Consider the following 22,649-nt stretch of genomic DNA (forward strand, 5'->3'; position numbering starts at 1 on the left):
TATATCGGAGATTGTTAATGAGTCTTCCTTCAATCCTGATGCCACGATCTTCTTCATATAGTCCAGCTTCTCAGATTATTTGCTCAACATACAGATTGAATAAGTATGGTGAAAGGATACAACCCTGACACACACCTTTCCTGATTTTAAACCACAGAGTATCTCTTTGTTCTGTTCGAACAACTGTCTCTTGGTCTACGCACACGTTCCTCATGAGCACAATTAAGTGTTCTGGAATTCACAGTCTTTGCAATGTTATCTGTAATTTGTTATGATCCACACAGTTGAATGCCTTTGTGTAGTCAATAAAACACAGGTAAACATCCTTCTGGTATTCTCTGCTTTCAGACAAGATCCACCTGACATCAGCAATGATATCCCTTGTTCCACGTCCTCTTCTGAATCTGGCTTGACTTTCTGGCAGTTCCCTGTAGATGTACAGCTACGACTGTTTTTGAATTGTTAGTTTAAAAAAAATTTATTTAGTGAGTGAGCAAATGAGCGTGTGTGTCAATACCTACAATTTCTCTCCTTTACCCCTCCACTCTCCAAGTTCATCCATCAGTCTTGTTGAGTGCATGTTGAGTCTTATAAAAATGCTGGAAGCACATCAGTGGCAGAGCAACCAGGAAGTCACCACCTTTTGACCTTCAGCCTAACTCTTCCTGGTCAGCTCCCAGTTTCTTCACCAGCCTCCAGTTCCCTTAATAAGCCCAGATTGCAACCTGCAAGAAGTGCAAGTTTCTAGTTTCTAGCAGGGCATGGCAGAATTTCTGGTGCCAAAAGAGTTAGTCGGTCCTCTGATGAGTATGTTCTCACCAGACATGAAAACAAATGGTCAATTCAGTCACTTAATTGGGGAAAACATTACTCCAACCAGCTTTCTGGCATCTGTTATTCAAGATGACCAGTTGGGTTTTTTCTTTTCTTTTGACTAAATGTTCAATTTTCAAACAGTTATCAAACATCGTGTAGACATAACACTGAACTAGACATTAGTCACCAGCCCAAAACATAGATGAGGCACAAAAATAATGAAATTATGGGGAATTCAGTAAATAAAAGGGTAAGAGAAGAGGGATGGAGGAGGAAGAGAAAAGTTATATAATATATGAAAAATGAAATGTATCCAATAAGGCTTTTTTTCCCCCCTTAATCAAAATCTGCTAATATTTCTCTGCTATATCCTACCTGGAATATAATACCAGCAGAAAGCTCATGTGAGCAAATCATACATTCACACAAATAGAAAGTGTTTGTGGAACATCTTTCAGTAGGAAATTTTCTTGTCTTCTGAACTATCCAACCTTAACTTATTTTACTTGAAATAGTTACCTGTGTTTTTCAAACAATGTTATCAAACACTGTTAAAACTGTCAAAAGGAACAGAACAAAAGGAAGACATTCCTATAATGATTGTTTTTACATTACTGAAGTCATATAAAGTCATTAATATTATAAAATACCTGGTTACCTTCCTCTTCTTCCTTCCCATCATCTCCTGTCCAGCTCTGACCTGCCACGCCATGTTTTTCTGTTTTTCATATCTGCTTTTGTTGGTTTTAACCAGGAAGGGATCCCAGAGAGCCAAACCAACGTGAGAAAAGTGGTTGTTTCATTCTTTCTAGCCCATGGCAAAAGGCAAAATATTCCCATTTCAAAATTAGCATGTTCTCAAGAGATTTCCATCTCAATTTTTAAAAATAGTGGAGAATCTTAAAGATGGCAAAATACACTAATAAGCATCAATTAAACTAAGTGTACGTGAGGTCTCAACATTCTAGCAAAGTGATTTGTTTTATTCTTAGCAAAAGACAACATCCTGCTTTTAAGCTATAATGCTCAAGGTCCCATGAAAAAGCTTGAGGGATTTATGTACAAGAAATGGCTTTCATTGATTCTTAATGTCATTATAAATTTTGTGCATGAATTCCCTCAAACTAAAACTAAGGGCATTACTTATGGATTTAAAGGTATAGAGAAAAATATCTGGTGTAGAGCTTCATGTCTCATATTAAAGTTCATCCATCACCTCACTAGAAAACAGGAACATACTTTTAGCTAGATCTAAAATTTGCTTTTGTTTTTATTAGGGAACCTTAGTAGACAGGTGGTATGAAAAGACACAGATCAGAGAGGCACACACCACATACTCAACATGAGAAAAACAAATCATTTTTCTCTATGGAGCTAATTTACCCAGTAACATGTACACAGAACTAACCTGAGCCATTGCAGATAGATGACAAATTGCAGATATTTTTCTGGGGTTTGACTCCTGCAAAGAAAACACAACCCAGCCAGTTAAGCATGTCAACACTTGCACCTATATACCACAATGTAAAGAGAATTCACAAATTTAGGCATCAAGTATGGGCCAAAAATATTATAAGCAAAAGTTGGCTGGATAAATTCCATAAAGCCTAAAGGAGTGAGAGAGTTTTCATTTCTTAGTTGATCAACCATGCAACTCGATTCTTTAGGATTCTTTAGGTAATAGGACTTCTGATCCCCAACTCCTTCCTAAATGTCTTCATCCCAATCCTAATGAAGCCTTCTCCTGTCCAATATAAACAGATCACGAATACAAATCAAGGATAGTGACTTTAAGTGGAATAGCCCTTAACCATAGATCCTCCTTCTTTTCCCAGGTAGAGGAGTCCATGAACACACTAATGCTGCTCCTAGTCCCTTATGCAAATGTTTGTATCAAAAAACATTAATGTCAGGATATCACTTCACATGGGCAAGAATGACACAATTTTAAAAATGTTTGATGAGCACCTACTATATTCTACTGGCTTTGGGAGCTTCCAGATACAGACCTTGGCCTCAAGGAGCTTACAATCTAGTGGGTGTTGTTATTGTTCCTTGCCATCGAGTCGATTCCAACTCATGGCAACCCCTTGTGTACAGAATAGAACTGCCCCAGAGGATTTTCAAGGCTGTGACCTTTCAGAAGCAGATCGCCAGGCCTGTCTTCCGAGGTGTCTCAGGGCGATATGGGCCAGTAAATAAAAAGTTATAGTAAGGGCAGAATGGAGTGATGGCCAGAACAACAGACCACACAAAGATACAAAGGGGGCAGAGATGAATGGGAGAGGAAATGAGCCGTGTTAGAACAAAAAACTTCATACGTAAGCATATGAGAAGCACTTTCTCCTTTGGTGAAAGTAGTACATCTCTTCTTTGATTTTGGTTTACTCCTCTAAGAGTCCTTCCTTTGTTAATTGCATCCTTTTGGCAGAGCCTAAGAAATCCATAATAAATGTGAGGGGCAGATGCTGATAATGTATAGAGCAAACTGCCAAGGAAATAAGGTTGTTATATTCAGGAATATTTTAGTCTCCTTGTTAGATCTGATTTGGTCGGAATTATGTATGCAATGTCTGGTTGCTATTTTATTTCCATTGCACATTATTGAGTCCCTAGTTCTTCTCCATGGGAAAACAAGTTTGGACACAAACTAAAATTTAAGTTAGTGCGTGTGATATAGTTTCTGTCAGAATTATTTAGTTGACTTTTGGTGTGTAGATACCAGTCTTTAGCTAAGGGTTTTGATTCTTTTGAGCAAACTGAATTTAGGTGTCAAAAGTTACGTGGCCATGTAGATTTCTGTACAGTTCTACACCAAAAGAGAAGTATTTCGTTTAAAATATACTTATAACTTACTATTAAAATATACACTATGTAAATATTATAGAATATATAGACAGTAAGTAGTGATGTTTTAAATATTCTTTACAACCACTGGTCTACTGCTCGCTAAGCTTGTCATTCTATCATCTCTCATCTTTCTCTAAATTCTAGCTGCACCTTCATTTCCAGTGAACTGTGTCTTTTTGCTGCTCATTCACCCCGAGGATTTTCTTTCCTATTGCTAGGGCCATTATCTGTAATTTCCCTCAAGAACATGGCCACAGGTCATCCTTTAAATCATGAGTCAAAAAATGTCTGTAAAGGCTCAGAGAGTAAGTATTTTAGGCTTTTTTGCAGGCCATACGGTCTCTGTCATAACTACTCAACTCTACTATTCACTGTAGGAGAAAAGTAGCCAAAGACAGTATATAAACAAATGGGCATGGCTGTTTCAATAAAACTTTATTTATGAAAACAAGATGGTGGGCCAGATTTGGCCCACCAGCCAAAGTTTGCCAAGCTCTTCTTTAAATCAACCAAAAGCCTTTGTTAAGTGTGTACACTGAGTGCCTAGCCTTGCACTAGGTACTTAAAAGCATATCTCTTCTTTAATTTAAAAAGAGTTGGAGGTTCACTCCTCCAACAGTCTTTTCTTCACTAATTGTATCTTATCAATAAACTCATTAGTACCAGCCCTTGCATCCCCTATGCCTCTTAAGAAACACTCGTGTAATTGTTGTCTTTATCTGCATAATGGTCATGTTAGTTATATTTGTTTGTCTTGTCTCCTCTTATAGACTAGAAAATTCTTGAGGATAGGAACTGTGTCTGATCATCATTATATAGCCCCAAACACCTAGTACAACTCCAGGTACCCAGTGCATAAACATCTATTCATTAAGAACAGATTTTATTTTTAAAAGGTAGGGAAAAGAGAAAGAAAAACATAAACACCAGCCATTTGTTTAATTTTACTTGAGTTATAAAAAAGAAAGTCTTGATATTGATAATAAATCATACCTGATGCATTGAAGGGTTTTAATATAGTGATTTTAGTTTTTTCTGCAAAGAAGCAATTTAAACATTAGAGCAGAATTGTTGCTTGTTTTTAAAAAAACAACTTGCCATTTCTGCCGAGTATCATTTTAGTGAAGTGCTAAGAAAATCACACGGCTGACACCTTTAAGAAAGTATCGGTCATCTCAGCAGCAGAATGAACAGGAATCGCATAAGTGGATCATACAGCGTTAGCATAGGGATGGGTCTGGGAGTTAGATTCCCATGTTTACCTAGTTAGATCACACCCATTACACACCCCACTGTTTTTGTAATTCTACTTCAATTTCCAGGCACTGCTGCTAAACAAATGTGGACTTACACTTTGGATATGTAGAATTAAGTCACTATCAGGACCTGCAGGGGATAGCTTGTAAAGAGCTGATTCAGCTGATTCAGAGTAAAAATTACAGGATCTGTAAAATTGCTACTATACTCCACAATCAAGAAAGTGTCCTGTTATTTTCGTTAGGAGCTAAGACAATATTATCCCCACAGCACTGATGGATAAAATTTTTCTCAGAGAGGTCACGGCCATCTAGCTACAGTCACACAATAAGCCCATAACAGAATCAGGACTGTTCACAGTCAATGACTCACAGGCAAATATTATTATACTCTGATGAACAAACCTTAGGAATATCTTCCCAACACACTTTGGGAACACAGCCCCGGGTTCATTCCCCAGATAATGGAGGACTACGTTTAGAAATCCTTGCTGTAAGGATGGACAATCAGAAGAGGCTGTGTTGAGGACTCAGATTTGCGAAAAGGCACTTTCTCCTAGAATGGATTGGCAAATTCTGAAGACGAGACAAAGCTCGGAGCTTAGAGATGCATTTAAGAATGATGCTAGTTTCAGAAATCTCATTTGCGTGTGTGTGATTGATAAGTTTCTGTTTCAATGTGTGACCCTTGGGCAGTGATTGGTGGCAATTTCTTAGAGAGGCTGATGGCATTTTGCATTATAATTAAGAATCCTTTAAATATATAATTTGTTTGCACTAATACTTTCCTTTCCAGAGCAAACAAAACATACCTGTGAAATGAACTTCTGGTTCTAGAAATAACAATGCTTTGGTGGGGAAAATGTTTAACCTCACCACTAATCAAGAAGTGAAAAATAAAATCTAAGGAAATGAGAAAAAGATTTAATGATAAATGATATAGTCTCAGCAAAGGTAGAGTGACAAGAGAGAATCTCATCTGCTGCTGACAGCAATGTTGCTCGGTATAACCTTTCTAGAAGGCAACTGGGCAGCAGGTATCAGGGGTCTTAAAGTATTCATAATGCTGACCCATTAAGTCCAATCCTTGGAGTGTATCCTAAAGAAATCGGGGATGAATGTAAAGATGTTGGCACAAGGATGTTCACTGCAACAATTTCTACTAAAAAATAGAAACAATTTTAATGTTCAACATATGGTACACAATGGAATATTCTCATCATTAATAGTAAGGGACACTGGAAAATATAATATTAAGTCAAAAAGGCAAGATATAAAAATCTATGTAAACTATGACAATTTTGTAAAGATATATACATAGTGTATATGTATACATTGCTGTTGGGTGCCATCAAGTCAATTTTCAACTCATAGTGGCCCCATGTGTGACAGAGTAAAACTGTCCCATAGGGCTTCCTAGGCTGTAATCTTTACGGGATCACCAGGTCTTTCTCCTGCAGAGCTGCTGGGTGGGTTTGAACTGTCAACCCTTCAGTTAGCAGCAGAGCACTTAACCGTTGCACTACCAGGGCATTTATATATATATAAATATATGATGCTGAATGGAAATATACAAAATCATTAACAGTAGTACCCTTAAAGAAGAGTTGTATTTTTTCTTTGTATTTTTCTATATTCTCCATTTTTTTATGGGCTAATATGTATTACCACTATAATCAGATAAATAATAACTGTTATTTTCAATGGAGTGCTGTAGCCATAACAGTTCGGAAGTCTGGGAACGTGGAGATATCAGAATTACAGTTCAATGTCAATGTAAAACGAAAACCAAAAACCAAACCCGCTGCCGTCGGCTCGATTCCAATGCACAGCGACCCCATGTGTAGAAGGAGTAATAAATCAACAGCTGATGGCACAGGGAAGTGAGAAAGGACAGAAAGGACAACTCTTTACTAGCCTAGTAGATTACACAGTGTAAAACTCAAGAAGCCACAGAAACATAGTATTAGACTTAGAAGGAATGTGTTATTACCTGTTTTGTTTAAAGTGGATAATACGCTTGAAGTAGCATCTGAAATGAAAACAACAAAAATTAGCATAACTACTGTGTCTTCCTAGGTTCCTTAAACATTTCACTTTGCCTGAAATTCGGGAGAGGTTAACAGTGTTTTGCAAAAGCGAACTGACACTACTGAATGTATCTGCTGTCCATCCCCTCATCACTATGCATCCTTCAACCCCAGGGACAAGTCCTGAGCCAGAGTTCATTCACTCAAAATGTGTTTCCTCAACTCAAGTTATGTGTCTTAACACACAGCCAAAAGCCAGTGGCCATTGAGTCGACTCTGACTCACGGTAACCTGATGTGTGTCACAGTAGAACTATGCTCCATAGAGTTTTCAATGGCTGATTTTTTGGCAGTACATCACCAGGCCTTTCTTCCAAGGCACCTCTGGATGGACTTGAACTTCCAACCTTTTGGTTAGCAGAAGAACACATTAACCATTTGCACCACGCAGGGACTCTAACACATAGCAACACTCTTACAATTACTAGATTTAAATAAACCCATTTACGCTGTTTAATATATTGTTCCTTTTTTTCCCCCTATTATAATGAAAGTCCCTAAGGGATATGATATTCTGATGGATGCTTAGGACATTTTTACCTAATGATACACTCTTATAAAGCAATCTTTAAGTAATTCTAGTTTAAACTGGGAGTTCTTGAATATTATATTCCACTAACCTTTAGGAAAATCTCATTTTGACCTTGTTTGACTCAAAATCCAATCTTAAATCTACTCTATTGGTATTCCTTACATGAAAATCATTCTAGAATTTACTTTTCTAGACAAAGTTTTAGGAAAAAAACATTTATTACATTGTCACACTTAAAGAAACAAATCAACAAACACTGAAAACGGGGTTCAGAAACCGCTGCCAAAACTATTTTCAAGCTATTCCTTTCAATGCAAAAAGTAATGGCATTTGAGCATTGTGCTTTTTTAAGAACTATCTATATGTGATCAAAGTGACAACAGCAACTCAAAATTAGACAGGAATCTTAGGGGGCAGTGAGTTTATGTTAATGGGGGAGGAACAATTCAGAAAAGGAGGGTGAGAATGGTTGCACAACTCCAAGAATATAGTCAGTGTCATTGAATTGTACCCGTAAAAACTGTTGAGTTGGTGTTTGCTTTGCTGTGTATATTCTCAACAACAACAAAATAAATGAAAAAAAAAGTAATGGCACATAAAAATACCATTTGGCCCTTCCTGTTAAGCCAAATATGAATTTAAACCAGTTTCAATCCATGTGAGCCGATATCTATGATTGCTTAGCTCCTTAACCACCAACCACAGCATGCGACTTTAGTTTAACTATGGTACTAGCAGGTACCAGCAGGCTTTGTGATCATGGGCCTAACTCCTTAAAATTCAATCAACAGTTATTTCAAATTATTGTGAAAAGTGGCAGGGAACAGAGTGTGCTGCCTGTCATTTCCTTCGAATATAACCCAGTTCTTTGCCCTTTTCTCTAGAGTGATGAAGAAGCCAATTTTTTTTCATTTCATACTAGTATTTAAAAATCGATAAAATCACCGGTAAAAGGGCTGTCTTTGAATGAACGCGCTGTGCCTCCAAACCCAGGCTGAATCTTGGAGTCACTGGATGTACCTTTCACATTTAAACAATCTGTCATGTAAAATTTGTTGGCACTTGTGTTGCAGAGCAAGTGAAATGGAGTACTTCAAATGTGGTCAATATTTTCTTTTCTTTTCTAGAACAGTTAATGGTGGAGGGCTGTTCTCCTTCCATGATAATCCAAATGTTATCATTTCACCAGAAATTTTAGGTAGCTTTCCATGGTTGACAAAGAGCCCTGGGGGCGCAGTGGTTAAGTGCTTGGCTGCTAACCGAAGGTCAGCGGTTCAAACCCACCAGCCTCTCCAAGGGAGAAAAGATCAGGCAATCTGCTCCCACATAGAGTACAGCCTAGAAAATCCTATGAGGCAGTTCTACTCCATCCTATAGGGTTGCTATGAGTTGGAATTGACTCGATGGCAATGGTTAACGAGTTCCACTGTTGACAGTTTTTTGTTTGGGGGAGGTTTTGCCGGGGAGGGGTGGCGGCATTTGAAACTACTCAATGTATTCAGAAATAACTTAGAAATGGAAACTCTCGACACCGTTCATTATATTTATATTCACATGAAGGGATGTCAATTTTCACTTGCTTCAGGAAAATAATTCTTACATTGAGGCTTGTAGTTTCGACCTCTTTCGGACCAAAGAGAAAAACAATACAAAGGTATAATTAAATCCAAAACTTAACAAATTGAGCTAAATTTAGGCTTAAAATTGTTCAAAATCTTGCCTGGAGTACCATTGGAGAAGCGGATAAAACCAACACGAGATGATTCAGCTGCAGGAGAAAAAGAAAAAAAGACAAAATTTAAAATGAATGCTTTGAAATAATTATTTACTGAATTTTAAGGCGTTAGAACGTCTAATTATGGGGAGAAAAGCAAAAAATATGCTGTCAGACCAACATTTGGTTAAATCGGCAAGTCCTGTAATCACTCAGTGAGTATACATTTAATCAAATTGTAGAAAAAAACCCAAGGGACCGAACAAATACAACCATCTCATTTTACAGATGAAGAAACTGAGACCCGGGACCACAAAGCCTACTAGTATCTACAAAATACTAAAGAATTAAGTTTAGGACCCACGCCCAAATATGAGAAATACTACTGTCAAAACTTTTCAGGCAGAACGTTCTAGAAAATACTTCATGCTTTTAATAATTTGTTGGACTACAATCATGAAATATATTGGCATACTGGCTCCATTCTGCTATAATGACGCCTGGCAACTCTTCCCAAAGTGAACAATAGGATTTAAAAAAAAAACAAAAAAACTCTACCATTCAATACTACCTAACACAACTTCCTGGTACATTATTTTAAAATGTGGCTGCTATTAAGACAATCAATCAAGTTATAAATTTTCTGTGGAATGACTCCACTTACGCTAAGAGGTCAATCTACTACACACATTTGGCATGTTTAAATATTAAAAAGAACCAATGGGCTTGACCTGTACCTAAACACAGAAAAAGCAAATATAAACATTTTACCACTGAAACAAGTTTTGCAGCAGGGAGCTTGATTTTTAGCCGGTGAGGACAAGATTTGGGTGTGTCAAGGCGCTTGGCTAGCCTGTCTGTTTCAGACAGCTCATGCGTTGGCCGAAATACACACACCCTGTCTGTCCCAAAGTATTGCTTCCACATTTTGTCATTTACTACATTTATTTATCTATTTATTTTAATCACCAGGACATTTCTTTAGAAATAAGACCATTCCTGAGCAATACGATTCGAAGTGTGGATGCAGAATCCTTTCCTCTTTGGGCAGGACAAAATCATTGGACAAAGCTGTTTTTTAATTAATGATTGTTATTTCTTCCAAAAAGGAACCCTGGAGGCACAACGGTTAAGTGCGTTCTCCCAGCGGCTCCGAGGGAGAAAGACCTGGTGATATGTTCCCATAGAGATTACAGCCTAGAAAACCACATGGGCAGTTCTACTCTGTCACACGGGGTCGCTATGAGTTGGAATCAACTCAACAGCACCCAACAACAACAGCAATTCTTCCAAATGTTGATGGGTGGTGATGCCATCCAAAGAGGCTGTGAGCACATTGGTCCTTACCGTCCAGTTTGTGCAGCTCAACCCCAGGGCACCGAGCATCTAGGCTGTGACCCAGTGCACTGTGTGATCCCAAGCTCCATTCCCCATTCCATGCAAACAGGATTTTGCAAATAAAACACCACGATTAAGTCAGCTGACAGCTATTCTAGTGGAAGACAAATACCACCCACTGCTGTCAAGTTGATTCTGACTCACAGCAACCCTACAGGACAGAGTAGAACTGCCCCATAGGGTTTCCACAGCTGTAATCTTTACGGAAGCAGACTGCCACAGCTTTCTCCCATGGAGCAGCTGGTGGGCTTGAACCACCAACCTTTCAGTTAGCAGCCAACCACTTAACTACTGCACCACGAGGGCTCCTTAAGACAAATACAGTAGTTTATTTTATTCTAGAAGCTTAACAACTGTGTGTGTGTGTGTGTGTGTGTGTCGGGGGGGGGGTAAATTGGCACGGTAAAAAGAGCTGGGGCTTTGGAGCTTTGCAGTCCTGGGTTTGAGTCTTTGCCCATTACCTAACTGTTAAGAGTACTAGTTACTATTTATTGAGGGTTTACTCTGCGCCAGACACGTGTTTATCTCATTTGGTCTTCACAACAATTGAATGAAGCAGGTACTGTTATTCTCCTGCGATTTACAGATGAGGAAACTGAGGCACAGAAAGATTAAGGAACTTGTTCAAAGTCACACAGCTAGCAATGGGGATGGGGGAGCATGGCCATATTTAAACACAAGCAGTCTAGCTCCAAAGAATGTGTGAACATGGGCAAGTTTTATCCTCTCTGAGCCTCAGTTTCTTCATCTATAACATAAATATAATGATTCTACGTTGCAAGATTGAGAGGAGAATGAGAAGGCGTCTGAAAACCTCCAGGTACACAAGAAGTAACGTCTGTTGTTATTAATTTGATTTAAATAGATAAACGAATAGCAGAAGAAGCTCGTTTTTACATAACTATGGGCAGAAGGTGAGTTGATTCACTCCTTAGCATGAGAGACTGTTCTGGAATATATGGTAAACCAGAAAGAATACAGAACTAGGAGTCAGAGAAGCTATGTGCCGCCACTGTGTGATGTGGGGCAAGAAGCTGTGTGACCTTAGGCAAGTTATTCAGCCACTCCAGGCTTCACTGCCTCATCAGCTGAGGGACAGGGCTGGACCACTTCCTCCCTAGCATCCTGCTGCGTTTCAGTTACCAGCCTCAAATGCGGCTTCTGTGCCTGGTTCCTGCATTACTGGTCCTAGTTATAGATGGCTCTTTATTTGCCTTTCCACAATCTCGGATTCTCCTGAGTGCTAAGCCCTCAGAAGCCTTTTGAAAAATATTCTTTCAGTAGGGTACTAAGAGAGTATGTCTAAGAGAACATATTGTCCTTCAAATATAGGGACGCTTGGCATGTTTATGTTCTTAATACTCTTCAGGACACTTGTGAACCAGAACACTAAAAATAACTTTTAAAATCCACAATTTACTCCACTGCTTTGTCCACAATGTATCGTCGTTGTTGTTAGGTACCGTCAAGTTGATTCCAACCCATAGTAACCCCATGTGACAGAGCAGAACTGCCCCACAGGGTTTTCTGGGCTGTAATCTTTATGGGAGCTCTTTCTCCCTTAGAGCCACTGGGTGGGTTTGAAACGCCAAGCTTTTCAGCTAGCAGCTGAGTGCTTAACTGTTGTGCCACCAAGGCTCCTTGTCCACAATGTGCAGGATCATTATGCTGGTCATCTTGTGTATGATTGCTATTGGTTATCCAGGTGTATGTTCAATGACAAAATTTCACATTGGGTAGTTCAATTAAACTTCCTGGAGGAAAACCGTTTTACTCTATCTGACCACATGCCATACTGTACTGAGAATTTTTAGAATAATATTTTTCTAAAATTCCCCAAAGTCATGAAATAAGTCTTACCAGATGGTGATACCAAACTGGAATTATCAGCATCTTCTGTTGGGAAAAAAGTGATTCGTTTAGTTAAAAGTGACTAATAAATTAGTTTAAGTATAAAATTGTATACTCTACATCTTTATTCTGAGGCCCTGGCAGTTTAGTGGTAGAATTCTTGCCTTCCATGCAGGAGACCAGGGTTCGATTCCCGGCCAGCGTACCTTATGCACAGCTACCACTCATGACTAATGGTCACCAAATAATGGTGACTCCATACAACCGATCATGGAGATGGTACAGGAATGGGCAGCGCTTCGTTCCCCTGTGCATGGAGTCACCATTAGTTGGGGGCCGACTCCAGGGCAGCTAACAACGTCTCTATTGGGACTGAATATAAACTGAGCTGCAGAGAGCTACCAGAAGAGGGCAGTATGTTAATTTACTATTATTTTCAACAGGTGAGTTAAGAAGTACTTCTTTTCAATTCTCTAAAAAGACATATCTTGTGAAACCATAAGGAGCCCTGGTGGTGCAGCGGTTAAAGCGCTTGGCTGCAAACTGAAAGGCTGCTAATCCAACCAGCTGCTCTGCAGGAGAAAGATGTGGCAGTCTGATCTATAAAGACTTCAGCCTTGGAAACGCTATTAAGGCAGTTCTACTCTGTCCTATAGTGTTGCTATGAGTCGGAATCAACTTGACAGCAATGGGTTCGGTTTTTGGTTTGGGTGAAGCCATCTTTCCTATCTTTAACTGTTGCCGGTGCTCTGTATTTCATTATATAATAGTATAGTGCATCTTGAACTAAAAAATGATGACTAAGAACCTCGGTTGTTGGCTAACACGTTCATTAAAACTTGTAAAAAAAAAAAAAGGAAATGTGTACATCTGCATAAATTAAGCTTCCATTAACTATGCTCCTTTTTACCACAGACTCTCCACCTATTAAGCCAATACTTCCTTCTATGAGTTGTTGTTAGGTGCTGTCGAGTCGTTTCCAACTGACAGTGACTCTATGTACAACAAAATACTTCCCAGTCCTGCGCCATCCTCACAATTGTTGCTATGTCTGAGCCCACTGTTGCAGTCACCATGTCAATTCATCTCATTGAGGGTCTTCCACTTTTTCACTGACTTTCTGCCTTATGAAGCATGATGTCCTTCTCCAGGGACTGGTCCCTCCTGATAATATGTCCAAAGTACATGAGACAAAGTCTTGCATCCTTACTTCTACGGAGCATGCTGGCTGTACTTCTTCCAAGACAGACTTATTCATTCTTCTGGCAACCCGTGATATATTCAATATTCTCTGCCAACACCATAATTCAAAGGCATAAATCCTTCTTCAGTCTTCCTTATGCATCTTATGAGTTAAATTAGATCAAATCCCTCTGGGTGTATAACTACAGAACTGCTGAGTTATTTATTTTGGGAAAATGCTGAGATTCTTTAAAAAATTTTTTTTTTGCTATGAAAAATAACACATTCTTACTGAAGAAAGTTCAGAAATGACAGATAAATATATGTATGCAAAAATCATCATCACCGACTATTTATAACCTGATTTTCCTCATGACGGTATATCCTGGATATTGTTCAAAATCATTAAACAATTTTCTACAACACCATTTGTGATGGCTGCATAGCATTTCATTTATTGGATGCACCATTAATTTATACAACAAATCTCCTTTGGATGGGCACGTTGGTGTATACAGTTTTCACGATTACAAACGATGCTGCAATAAATCCTTTTGGCTAAATGTTTGCATACATACTTGTTTATTTCCTTCAGGAACTCCATGAATTTTGATTGCCAAATTGCTCAACAGAAAACTTTAACCAATTTATACTACCCTTTGCAGTACATAAGTGTTACTTCCCCAAACCCTCACCCACATTGGGTATTACCCTATAAATTTTTAATTTTCTTAATTACAAAAGAATAGTCATTTACACAGTGATATTTTGACATACAATTAAAAGGAAAGAATAAGTATGTTTGGAAACCAAAATTGCACAGGGAAATGTACTTGGTAGCCCCCCGGAGCTCCTAGGTCTCTGTCCTTCAATATATTCCCTCATGTTACTTTAACATTCCACCAATGAAATAATCTGTTAATAGGAGTTTAATTCTATAAATATTCTTGAAAGCACTAAGGGGCAATCAGTCATTCACACTTTAGTATGAACTAATTCTAATTAGGTAAATTCCTCTGATCATCTAGCAAAGACCTACCATACTGGGCCATGTGGAAAAGCACTAGAATCAACATTCAATATAATCTACTCTGAGAATGACCCTGTCTGAGTGGGGCAGATGAGGAGGAGTGGGGCCAGAGCATAGCACAGGCAGGGAGAAGAATGAAGGCACTGGGGAAGAGTTGAATACCAGGGAAAAGGGATGAACAGAGTGATGCTGGAGGGCAACAGAGGCTAATACTGCTTCCTTTACAATTTTGCTCACTGCCACACCATAGCCACCAATCAGTCCAACCTTTTCCACTGCTAAATCTTTTGACCAGAGCTGGGTACCGACATGGCAAGGGACTGATTTGAGTTTCACACCTTTGTCTGATATTAAATGAAACAGACAACTCAAGGGTAATAGGAGGGCCAGAGCAGAGAAGGAAGCTTCCTGGGAAACCCACAAAACTGGTCCACTATCCCTGGGTAGTCAAGTTTGATATGTACGGACTCACGATCAAGAGTTAGAACCTGATTAAAATGTAGATCAAGGACTAGACCAGACCAGTCCATAGGCAGAGCTGACCTCTTCCATCACAGAACCTACAGGGCTCCCAGCACTCCCAACAGGAAAGGCAGCGCTCTGCTTTGAAGAAGGGAGTGAATCTGGTAAACGCTAGAGAGTTTTTTTTAATTGTTATCATCTGCTTTTTTTTAATGTAGGAATTTTTTTTTTAGGGACTCAATTGCTCAGTGACTAATATTTTATTCATTTTTTCTGTCTCCCATTATGATGCTCCATGCATCACCGTCCTGGTCCAACAGAGAGATGTCCTCAGAGGCCTTACATTTTCCTGAGTCTCAGCCTATGTTTCTCTTGGGCTCTCTCCTAACTTCCCATTTTTTACAACTAAAGAGGTGGTCGTCATTTCCAATGAGTCATATATTTGAGCTCCATGCTACTCTTAGGAGACAAAACATTTCCATTGTTAAAAAGATTCATAAACAAAGAAAGGGAAACCATTTAAATTTTCAGATTTTCCTTTGGAAACCACAAAGTGCAAATTTTAAAGCATTATCCATTTATTGAAGTCTCAATTTAAGTCAATAAATAAAATGACTGTGATCTGTCTATAAAATTTATTCAGTATGATTCCCTGGTGATTTTTTTTCAAAACAAAGTCCATATATTCCAATTATGATGAGCATGAGTTTGGCATACATAAGCTTAGAATGGAAGTCAAATGGAGCCAGAGGAACTGGAAACTCAAGAAACTGATGGAGATTCTTTCCCTACATGGCCTCCCTGGCATAGTTCTTTCAAAACTATTTCCACCTCCTGAATTCCAGTCCCACATGGCCAAGTGTGGCCTGAACACTGCCATGTGAATGTCCCATGTCACTGCCTCTCCAATGCAATATATCCAAGAACTCATCTCTCCATTACCCCACATCATTTCCATACTTGCTAGGTTCGTGAATTCAACAGTATTGCTGGTAAGACCAGACAAATAGATAAACTGAAAACTTCAGTGTATTAGTTTCCTATTGCTGCTGTAACAAATTTCCATAAACTTAGTGGCTTAAAACAATACATATTTGTTATCTTGGAGTTCTGTAGGTCAGAAGTCCGGTACTGGTCTCAGCAGATTAAAACTAAGGTGTCCACAGGCTGCATTCCTTTCTAGAAGCTCTAGGGGGAAAATCCGTTTCCTGCTTATTTGGAATGTTGGCAGATTTTGGTTCCTTAGGGTTGTAGGAGTGAGGTCCCTGTTTTCTTGCTGGATATAAACTGAGGGCTGTTTCCAGATTCTAGAGGCCACTCACATTCCTTGGCTCGTGGCCCCCTTCCTCAATCTTCAAAGCCAGCAACAGTGCGTGGGGGAGTCCTCATGAAGCATCCCTCTGCTTCACTCTTCTCCCTCCCTCTTCCACTTTTAAGGACTTAAGTGATTACAAAGGGCCCACTTGGATAATCCAGGATCCTGTCCTCATCTCAAGGACCTTAACTTTAATCACATCTGCAAAGCCCCTTTTGCCATGTAACTTGTTTATAGGTTCTAGGGATTAGGATGAGAACATCTTTGGTGAGGGGTATTATTCTTCATTTTATTATTTAATCAGCCAACAACTATATGAGATGGGTGACATCATTAGCATCCTTCCCTTTTTAGTGCTTGAGAAACTGAGACTGGGTAAGGTTTAGTGACTTGCTTGATACCTCACAGGAAATTCATTGTAGAGCTGGGATTTGAACCTCAGGCAATATGACTTCAGAGTCTAACCTCTGAGCCTCTACTCTTTCCTGCTTCCAATGACAAAGTCTATAGACCATAAAGTAGTGTATAAATGTAGGATATTATTATTACTATTATTTCTTAATCTCTCTTTTATCTGTCGCTTCTTCTAATTTTCACTGCCCCTTTCCAAGCCCAGGCCTTGATTGTCTCATATATGAGAGAAATTTTGCAACCCCAGAATCTTCTAATTGGAAGGGATCTTAATGTTCTTTGCATTTAACTTCTCCTTTAATACGGCAACCCATCCACCAAATGCACACTGATGGTCCACAATCCAAATTCAGCTCCCAGACAAGTTTCATCTTGTCCACAGAGTGGGAGTCACATGGAAGTTTCTGAATGTTTGAGTTACTTGTCAACATTTAAAAATCAAAAAGCCAAAAGATGGAAACAACCTAAATGTCCATAAACAGATGAATGGATAAACAAAATGTGGTACGTACGTACAATGGAATACTACTCAGCCAGTAGGAAAAATGAAGTCTTGATACATGCTACAATACGGATGGAGCTGAATGAAAATATGCTGAGCGAAACAAGCCAACTGTAAAAGGACAAATACTGTTATGACTTTACTTATATAAAAAGACAAGAAAAGGCAAATGTATAGAGACCAAAGTTTACTAGTGGTTACCAGGGGCGGGACCAAAAACCAAACCCGTTGCCGTAGAGTCTAGAGTGAGGGGGGAAAAGGAGGGTAAAGAGCAATGGAAAAATCAAGGGTAGGGTTGCACACCCATTACTGTAATTGCTGTTAACAAGTTGTATGCCTGTAAAAAGTTGAAATGGCAGTAGTTCTGTGATAGACATATTTACAACCATGACAAAAAAAGAGTAGCTGGTGAGGCTGCTTATATACAACCAAATACCTCATGGGATTTGATCCCTTGGTTTGGAGGTTTAGGGTCATGGTTTCAGGGGACATCCCAGTTAACTGGCCTAATAACATGTTTAGTGCTTCTGTTCTACCTCCTAGTTTGTTGCATAGTGCCTGGGGTCTTACAAGCAGCCATCTAAGGCACAACAATTGGTCTCTATTCACCTGGTACAACAGAGGAAGAAGGAGAATCAGGAATAGGAGGAGGATATGGAATGTGTAGCCAACTATCTCCATGAACAACTGCCTCCTTTGCCATGAGACCAGAAGAACTGGATGGTGCCTGGCTACTGTTACTGAACATTTTGATCAAGAATCCTATAGAAGAATCCTGATCAAAACGGGGAGATGCAGAACAGAATTTCAAATTCTCATGGACTCTAGGACTTTCTGGAGCCACGGAGGGTGGATGAACCACTGAAACTATTGCCCTGAGATAATCTTTAAACCTTAAATCAAAAATCTCCCCTGAAGTTTTCTTAAAACCAAATAGTTAGCTTAACTAGTAAAAAAGGTCTGCCTTGAGCATTATGCTCTTTTAAGAACTATCTATATGGGATCAAATTGACAACAGCAATTCGAAAGGTTAGATAGGAACCTTAGGGGGCAGTGAGTTTATGTTAATAGGGGAGGAACAACTCAGAAAAGGAGGGTGAGAATGGTTGCACAACTCAATGTAAACAATGTCACTAAATAAGTACATGTAGAAACTGTTGAATTGGTATATGTTTTGCTGTGTATATTCTCAACAACAAAATTAAAAAAAACTTAGGAGAAAAAAAAAAAAGAACCAGTTGTCATCAAGTCAACCTCGAGTCATGACAACCCTGTGTGTGTCAGAGTGGAACTGTGCTCCCTAGGGTTTTCAATGGCTGATTTTTCGGAAGCAGATCTCCAGGCCTTTCTTCCAAAGCGCCTCTAGTTGGACTCAAACCTCCAGCCTTTCAGTTAACAGCTGAGCAAGTTAACCATTTGCACCACCCAAGAACTCCCAGTTGGCAAGGGAATGTGGGAAATAGTGCAAGGGATCCAGTCCTTGTGATTCAAAGCAGAGCAGGGAAAAGATGGGGGATGAATCTGAGAACAAAGAGGCAAAATGATCTAGATAGAGTCCATGAAGGAAAGACTTGAGAATATTTCTTGGACGACTATTCTTCAGAATCTGAAGTCTGCAGTAGTGGTTACCATGGCCAGTCACAGCAGGTAGATCACTTAACAGATCTTACAAATGTTTGCTAAAATGTTCAGTCAAAAACATATCAAAAACAACATAAAAAATTCAGCAATTACAAGCTGCCATTACCTACAGCAGCGACCTCAATCATAGAGCCTTCACTGGCTTTTCCTCTTTCCCGAATGCCCTCTCCCCAGTCCCTTGCTCCTGATTCCTGGGATCACCTCCCAAATAAACTACCTGCATCCAAGTCATTCAAGGCCATGGCTGGGTGTTTCTGAATTTTTCATTTTTCTCCCCGCTATATGACACCGCAAAAGACGTAGACTTAAACTGCGAGGTGGTTTTCCTAAACTTGCGACTGTGGTTAATACGGAGTGTTTACTTCCAACACAGTCACCCTCAAGTTGGACAGGAAAGAGAGAGGCTTTATCTTCTAGGAGTGGATCGAAAAAGGCTACGATTAGCCCCCTTTGCATAAATATTTTAGACCCAACTGAAGCTTGTTTTAATCTGGTGGCAGTCCTCCTCTGGATTGAATTACTGTCCCATAGAGAGATGATTAGAAACAAGCCACCACGCCTAGGCACTCTTATATGGGAACCCCAAACAAAACAATATTTTTCTGTTATTATATTGGCTCTTCAGGGCTTGTGACAACAGGCACTCTTCCAAGATCTCTATTTTCAGATTTTACTACATAACCCAAAAAATGAATGAAAACATTTCTAATTTGGCACATTTGAAATGTGTTTACTTGAGCTATGACCATCTCACATCCCACTGCTCAATAAGTACTCTTACATAACATATTTATTAAACAATTAATAATGACATCATTAGAGAAAACTTCAGCTCTTAGCTGACGGAACTTTCCAAAGTACAAATGATCAGTGATTCTCAGTGGGCCTTGGCCACAGTGGGAAGAAGGTGAAATGTGCTCTTGACTCCCTCCCTCCCATCCTCGACCCCCTGATTCTTGCTCTTCTCCCACCTTCAAACAGTACCACCTACCCATCTCCTCGCCCTGTCACCCATCCAGAACTGATCTTGGCTTTCTAGTATGCTGGAAAGAATAATAACTTTGCCAGGTTTCTTAATTAGGAGTTTATGGACTGCTCCTCAGCCAAAGGTCTATGACATGCATTTTGGAGTGTCCATAAATTCCCTGAAATAAAATGCAAATTTTTATGTGTGTTCATATGCATTTTTTTTCTGGAAGGAATAGAGCCCAAAGGGGGGGGGTGTCTATTTTTAATTAACAAGCATTCACACAGCATTACTATAACCAAGTACTTCATAAATATTAACTCATTTAGAGAAACTATTTTGTTCTGTAAGCCTTCATCTTAAGTGAGAATAACAGCACAACTGGAAGAGCGTAGTCAATGTCACTGAACTGTGTATGTAGAAATTTTTGAAACGGTGTATCTTTGGCTATGTGTATTTTCACCAAAAAAAAAAAAAAAAAAAAGGTTGAGAAGTTAGAGGGTTAATATGTTGTGGGGTTGTTAACCAATGTCATAAAACAACATGTGTACTACTGTTTCATGAGAAACTATTTGTTCTGTAAGCCTTCACTTGAAGTACAATAAAATAAAATAAAATAAATTAACTCATTTAGTCCTCATAACCATACAAGCTAAGTTATCCTCATTTTGCAGATGGGGAAACTGAGGCACAGAGAGGTCAAGTCACTTGCCCAAGATTACTAGTAAAAGGGAAGAACTAGAATCTCAGCCCAGATTCTCCAGCCCCACTACACGAGGCTGCAGCCCACCTTAGCCTGTGGTCTAAAAAAGCAAAGCAGCACCGACCTACTGGCTGTCCACCTTGCTCCACCAGGCAGAAGGTGCACTTTAGGAAGGATGAGAGCCTTGGAATAACAAGATAAAACACTCAAACTCTTTCTGAGAAGTGAGGGATACTGGGGCATCATCCTCCTGTCCCAGTGCCCTTGGACTTAGACACATAGCCAGTAATCTAGGTTACTGCTCACCATGCTTGTGGCTTCCAGCATGTTCTTGCTCTCCTCACCTTACACTCATCTTCCTATTCTCACAGCCTGCCCTGTTGACTTCAAGTTCCAGCACCGAAAGTGAAGACACCAGCTTTACAGAGACTGTTTAACCAGCTCCACAGTAAGTAAGGTAAAATCGCTGTGATAAGGCCCATAACATGGGAATGTGTGTCCTAGGAGTTCTCTTCTGTGACTGAACAACAGTTATGAAGCGACAAATTAAATGGTCTATAGCTGCACTGCCCGATATGGCAGCCACCAGCCACATGTGGCTATTTAATTTAAATTAATTAAAGTTAGATAAAACTAAAAATTCAGTTCCTCAGTCACACTGGCCACATCTCAAGTGCTCAATAGCCCAGTGCAGCTGGTGACTACTGTATTGGGCAGCACAGATATAGAACACTTCCATCATCACAAAAATAGCGCTGGTCTATAGCGATCTTGGCTAGTATTTACTGAGTTCTTAAAATGTGTAAGAGTCATTACATGCATCTGTTTTTCATCCATTAACTCATTTAGTCTGCATATAACTCTATGAGATAGGTACTGCTACTTTCCAGGTAAGAAAACTGAAGCACAATGATTAAATATCTTGTTTAAGGTCACAGTTAATAAGTGCCAGAAGTAAGATTTGAACCCAGGAAGTCCAGAGCTTATACTGCTGACCTTATGCATACAGTAAAGGTCCAAGTGGCCTGGGTTGGCACAAAGGGTGGAGCCTCCTGCCTTCAAATGACCCTCTCAGGTTTGGACAATGAATGTCTCAGTAGTGACCAAAATGGACTGAAAAGTAGGGCCCTTCTCTAGTTATCTTAGACTGTATGAACCTGGGTTCTTTTCATGATCTCAAGAAAGAGGAGATGCCTACCCTACCCCACCACACTCCACTGTCCAATGGCAGCATGAGATGTACCAACAACCCTGGTGAGAAGGGGCATTGCCAGATAAACGTATTAGTTAAGGCAATGGAAGCTGCTGCAATAAATAAAGCCTGAAATCTCAGGGGTGTAAAAAAATAGAAGTTGATTTTCCACACACTGGAAGTCTCCTTAGCAGCTGCGAATGGAGAGTTGGGTGAGAGAGGAAGAGGGGTACTGCTCCATGCAGTCATTCGGGGACCCAGGGTGACAGAGGCACTGCCATGTTCAACATGAAGATTCCAGCAGGCAGACAGAGAAAGACAGAGAGTTGGAGGAATCAAGTGGAAGATTTTTAATAGCTGAGCCTGCAAGTGGCAAACAATTACTTCAGCCCACATTCCACTGGCCAGAACTCGGTCACATGGCTACTTCTAACTGCAAGGGAGACTGGGAAATGTAGTCTACCTGTGTGTGAGAAAGAAAATAAAAAAGGGTTGGTGATCTGCCAGCCAGTTTCTGCCACGACAGATTTAATTTTAGTGCCATGGATTAATTGTTGTTGTTGTTAGTTGCCCTCAAGTCGATTCTGACTCATGGCGACCCCATGTGTATTAGAGTAGAACTTCCTTTGTAGGGTTTTCAAGGCTGTGACCTTTCAGAAGCAGATCGCTAGACCTGTCTTCCAAAGCACGTCTGGGTAGGTTCTAATGGCTAATCTTTTGGGTAGAGGTTCAGCATTT

At 39.6% G+C, this 22,649-nt stretch overlaps 1 protein-coding gene across 1 annotated transcript in view; it reads right to left on the reverse strand.

The window, feature by feature from the left end:
* Positions 1–22,649, reverse strand: part of ADGRG2 (adhesion G protein-coupled receptor G2) — a 69,126-nt gene that overhangs the window by 34,557 nt on the left and 11,920 nt on the right. The window contains exons 2-6 of the mRNA XM_023737255.1: positions 12,516–12,548; positions 9,273–9,311; positions 6,916–6,954; positions 4,660–4,701; positions 2,225–2,278 (exon numbers count right to left, since the gene is read on the reverse strand). Coding sequence (XP_023593023.1) covers positions 2,225–2,278; positions 4,660–4,701; positions 6,916–6,954; positions 9,273–9,311; positions 12,516–12,548 — 207 coding nt within the window. The remainder of the gene's footprint in view (positions 1–2,224; positions 2,279–4,659; positions 4,702–6,915; positions 6,955–9,272; positions 9,312–12,515; positions 12,549–22,649) is intronic.

Source organism: Trichechus manatus, unplaced genomic scaffold (assembly GCF_000243295.1).
Source record: "Trichechus manatus latirostris isolate Lorelei unplaced genomic scaffold, TriManLat1.0 scaffold00100, whole genome shotgun sequence".
NCBI classification, from domain to species: Eukaryota; Metazoa; Chordata; class Mammalia; order Sirenia; family Trichechidae; genus Trichechus; species Trichechus manatus.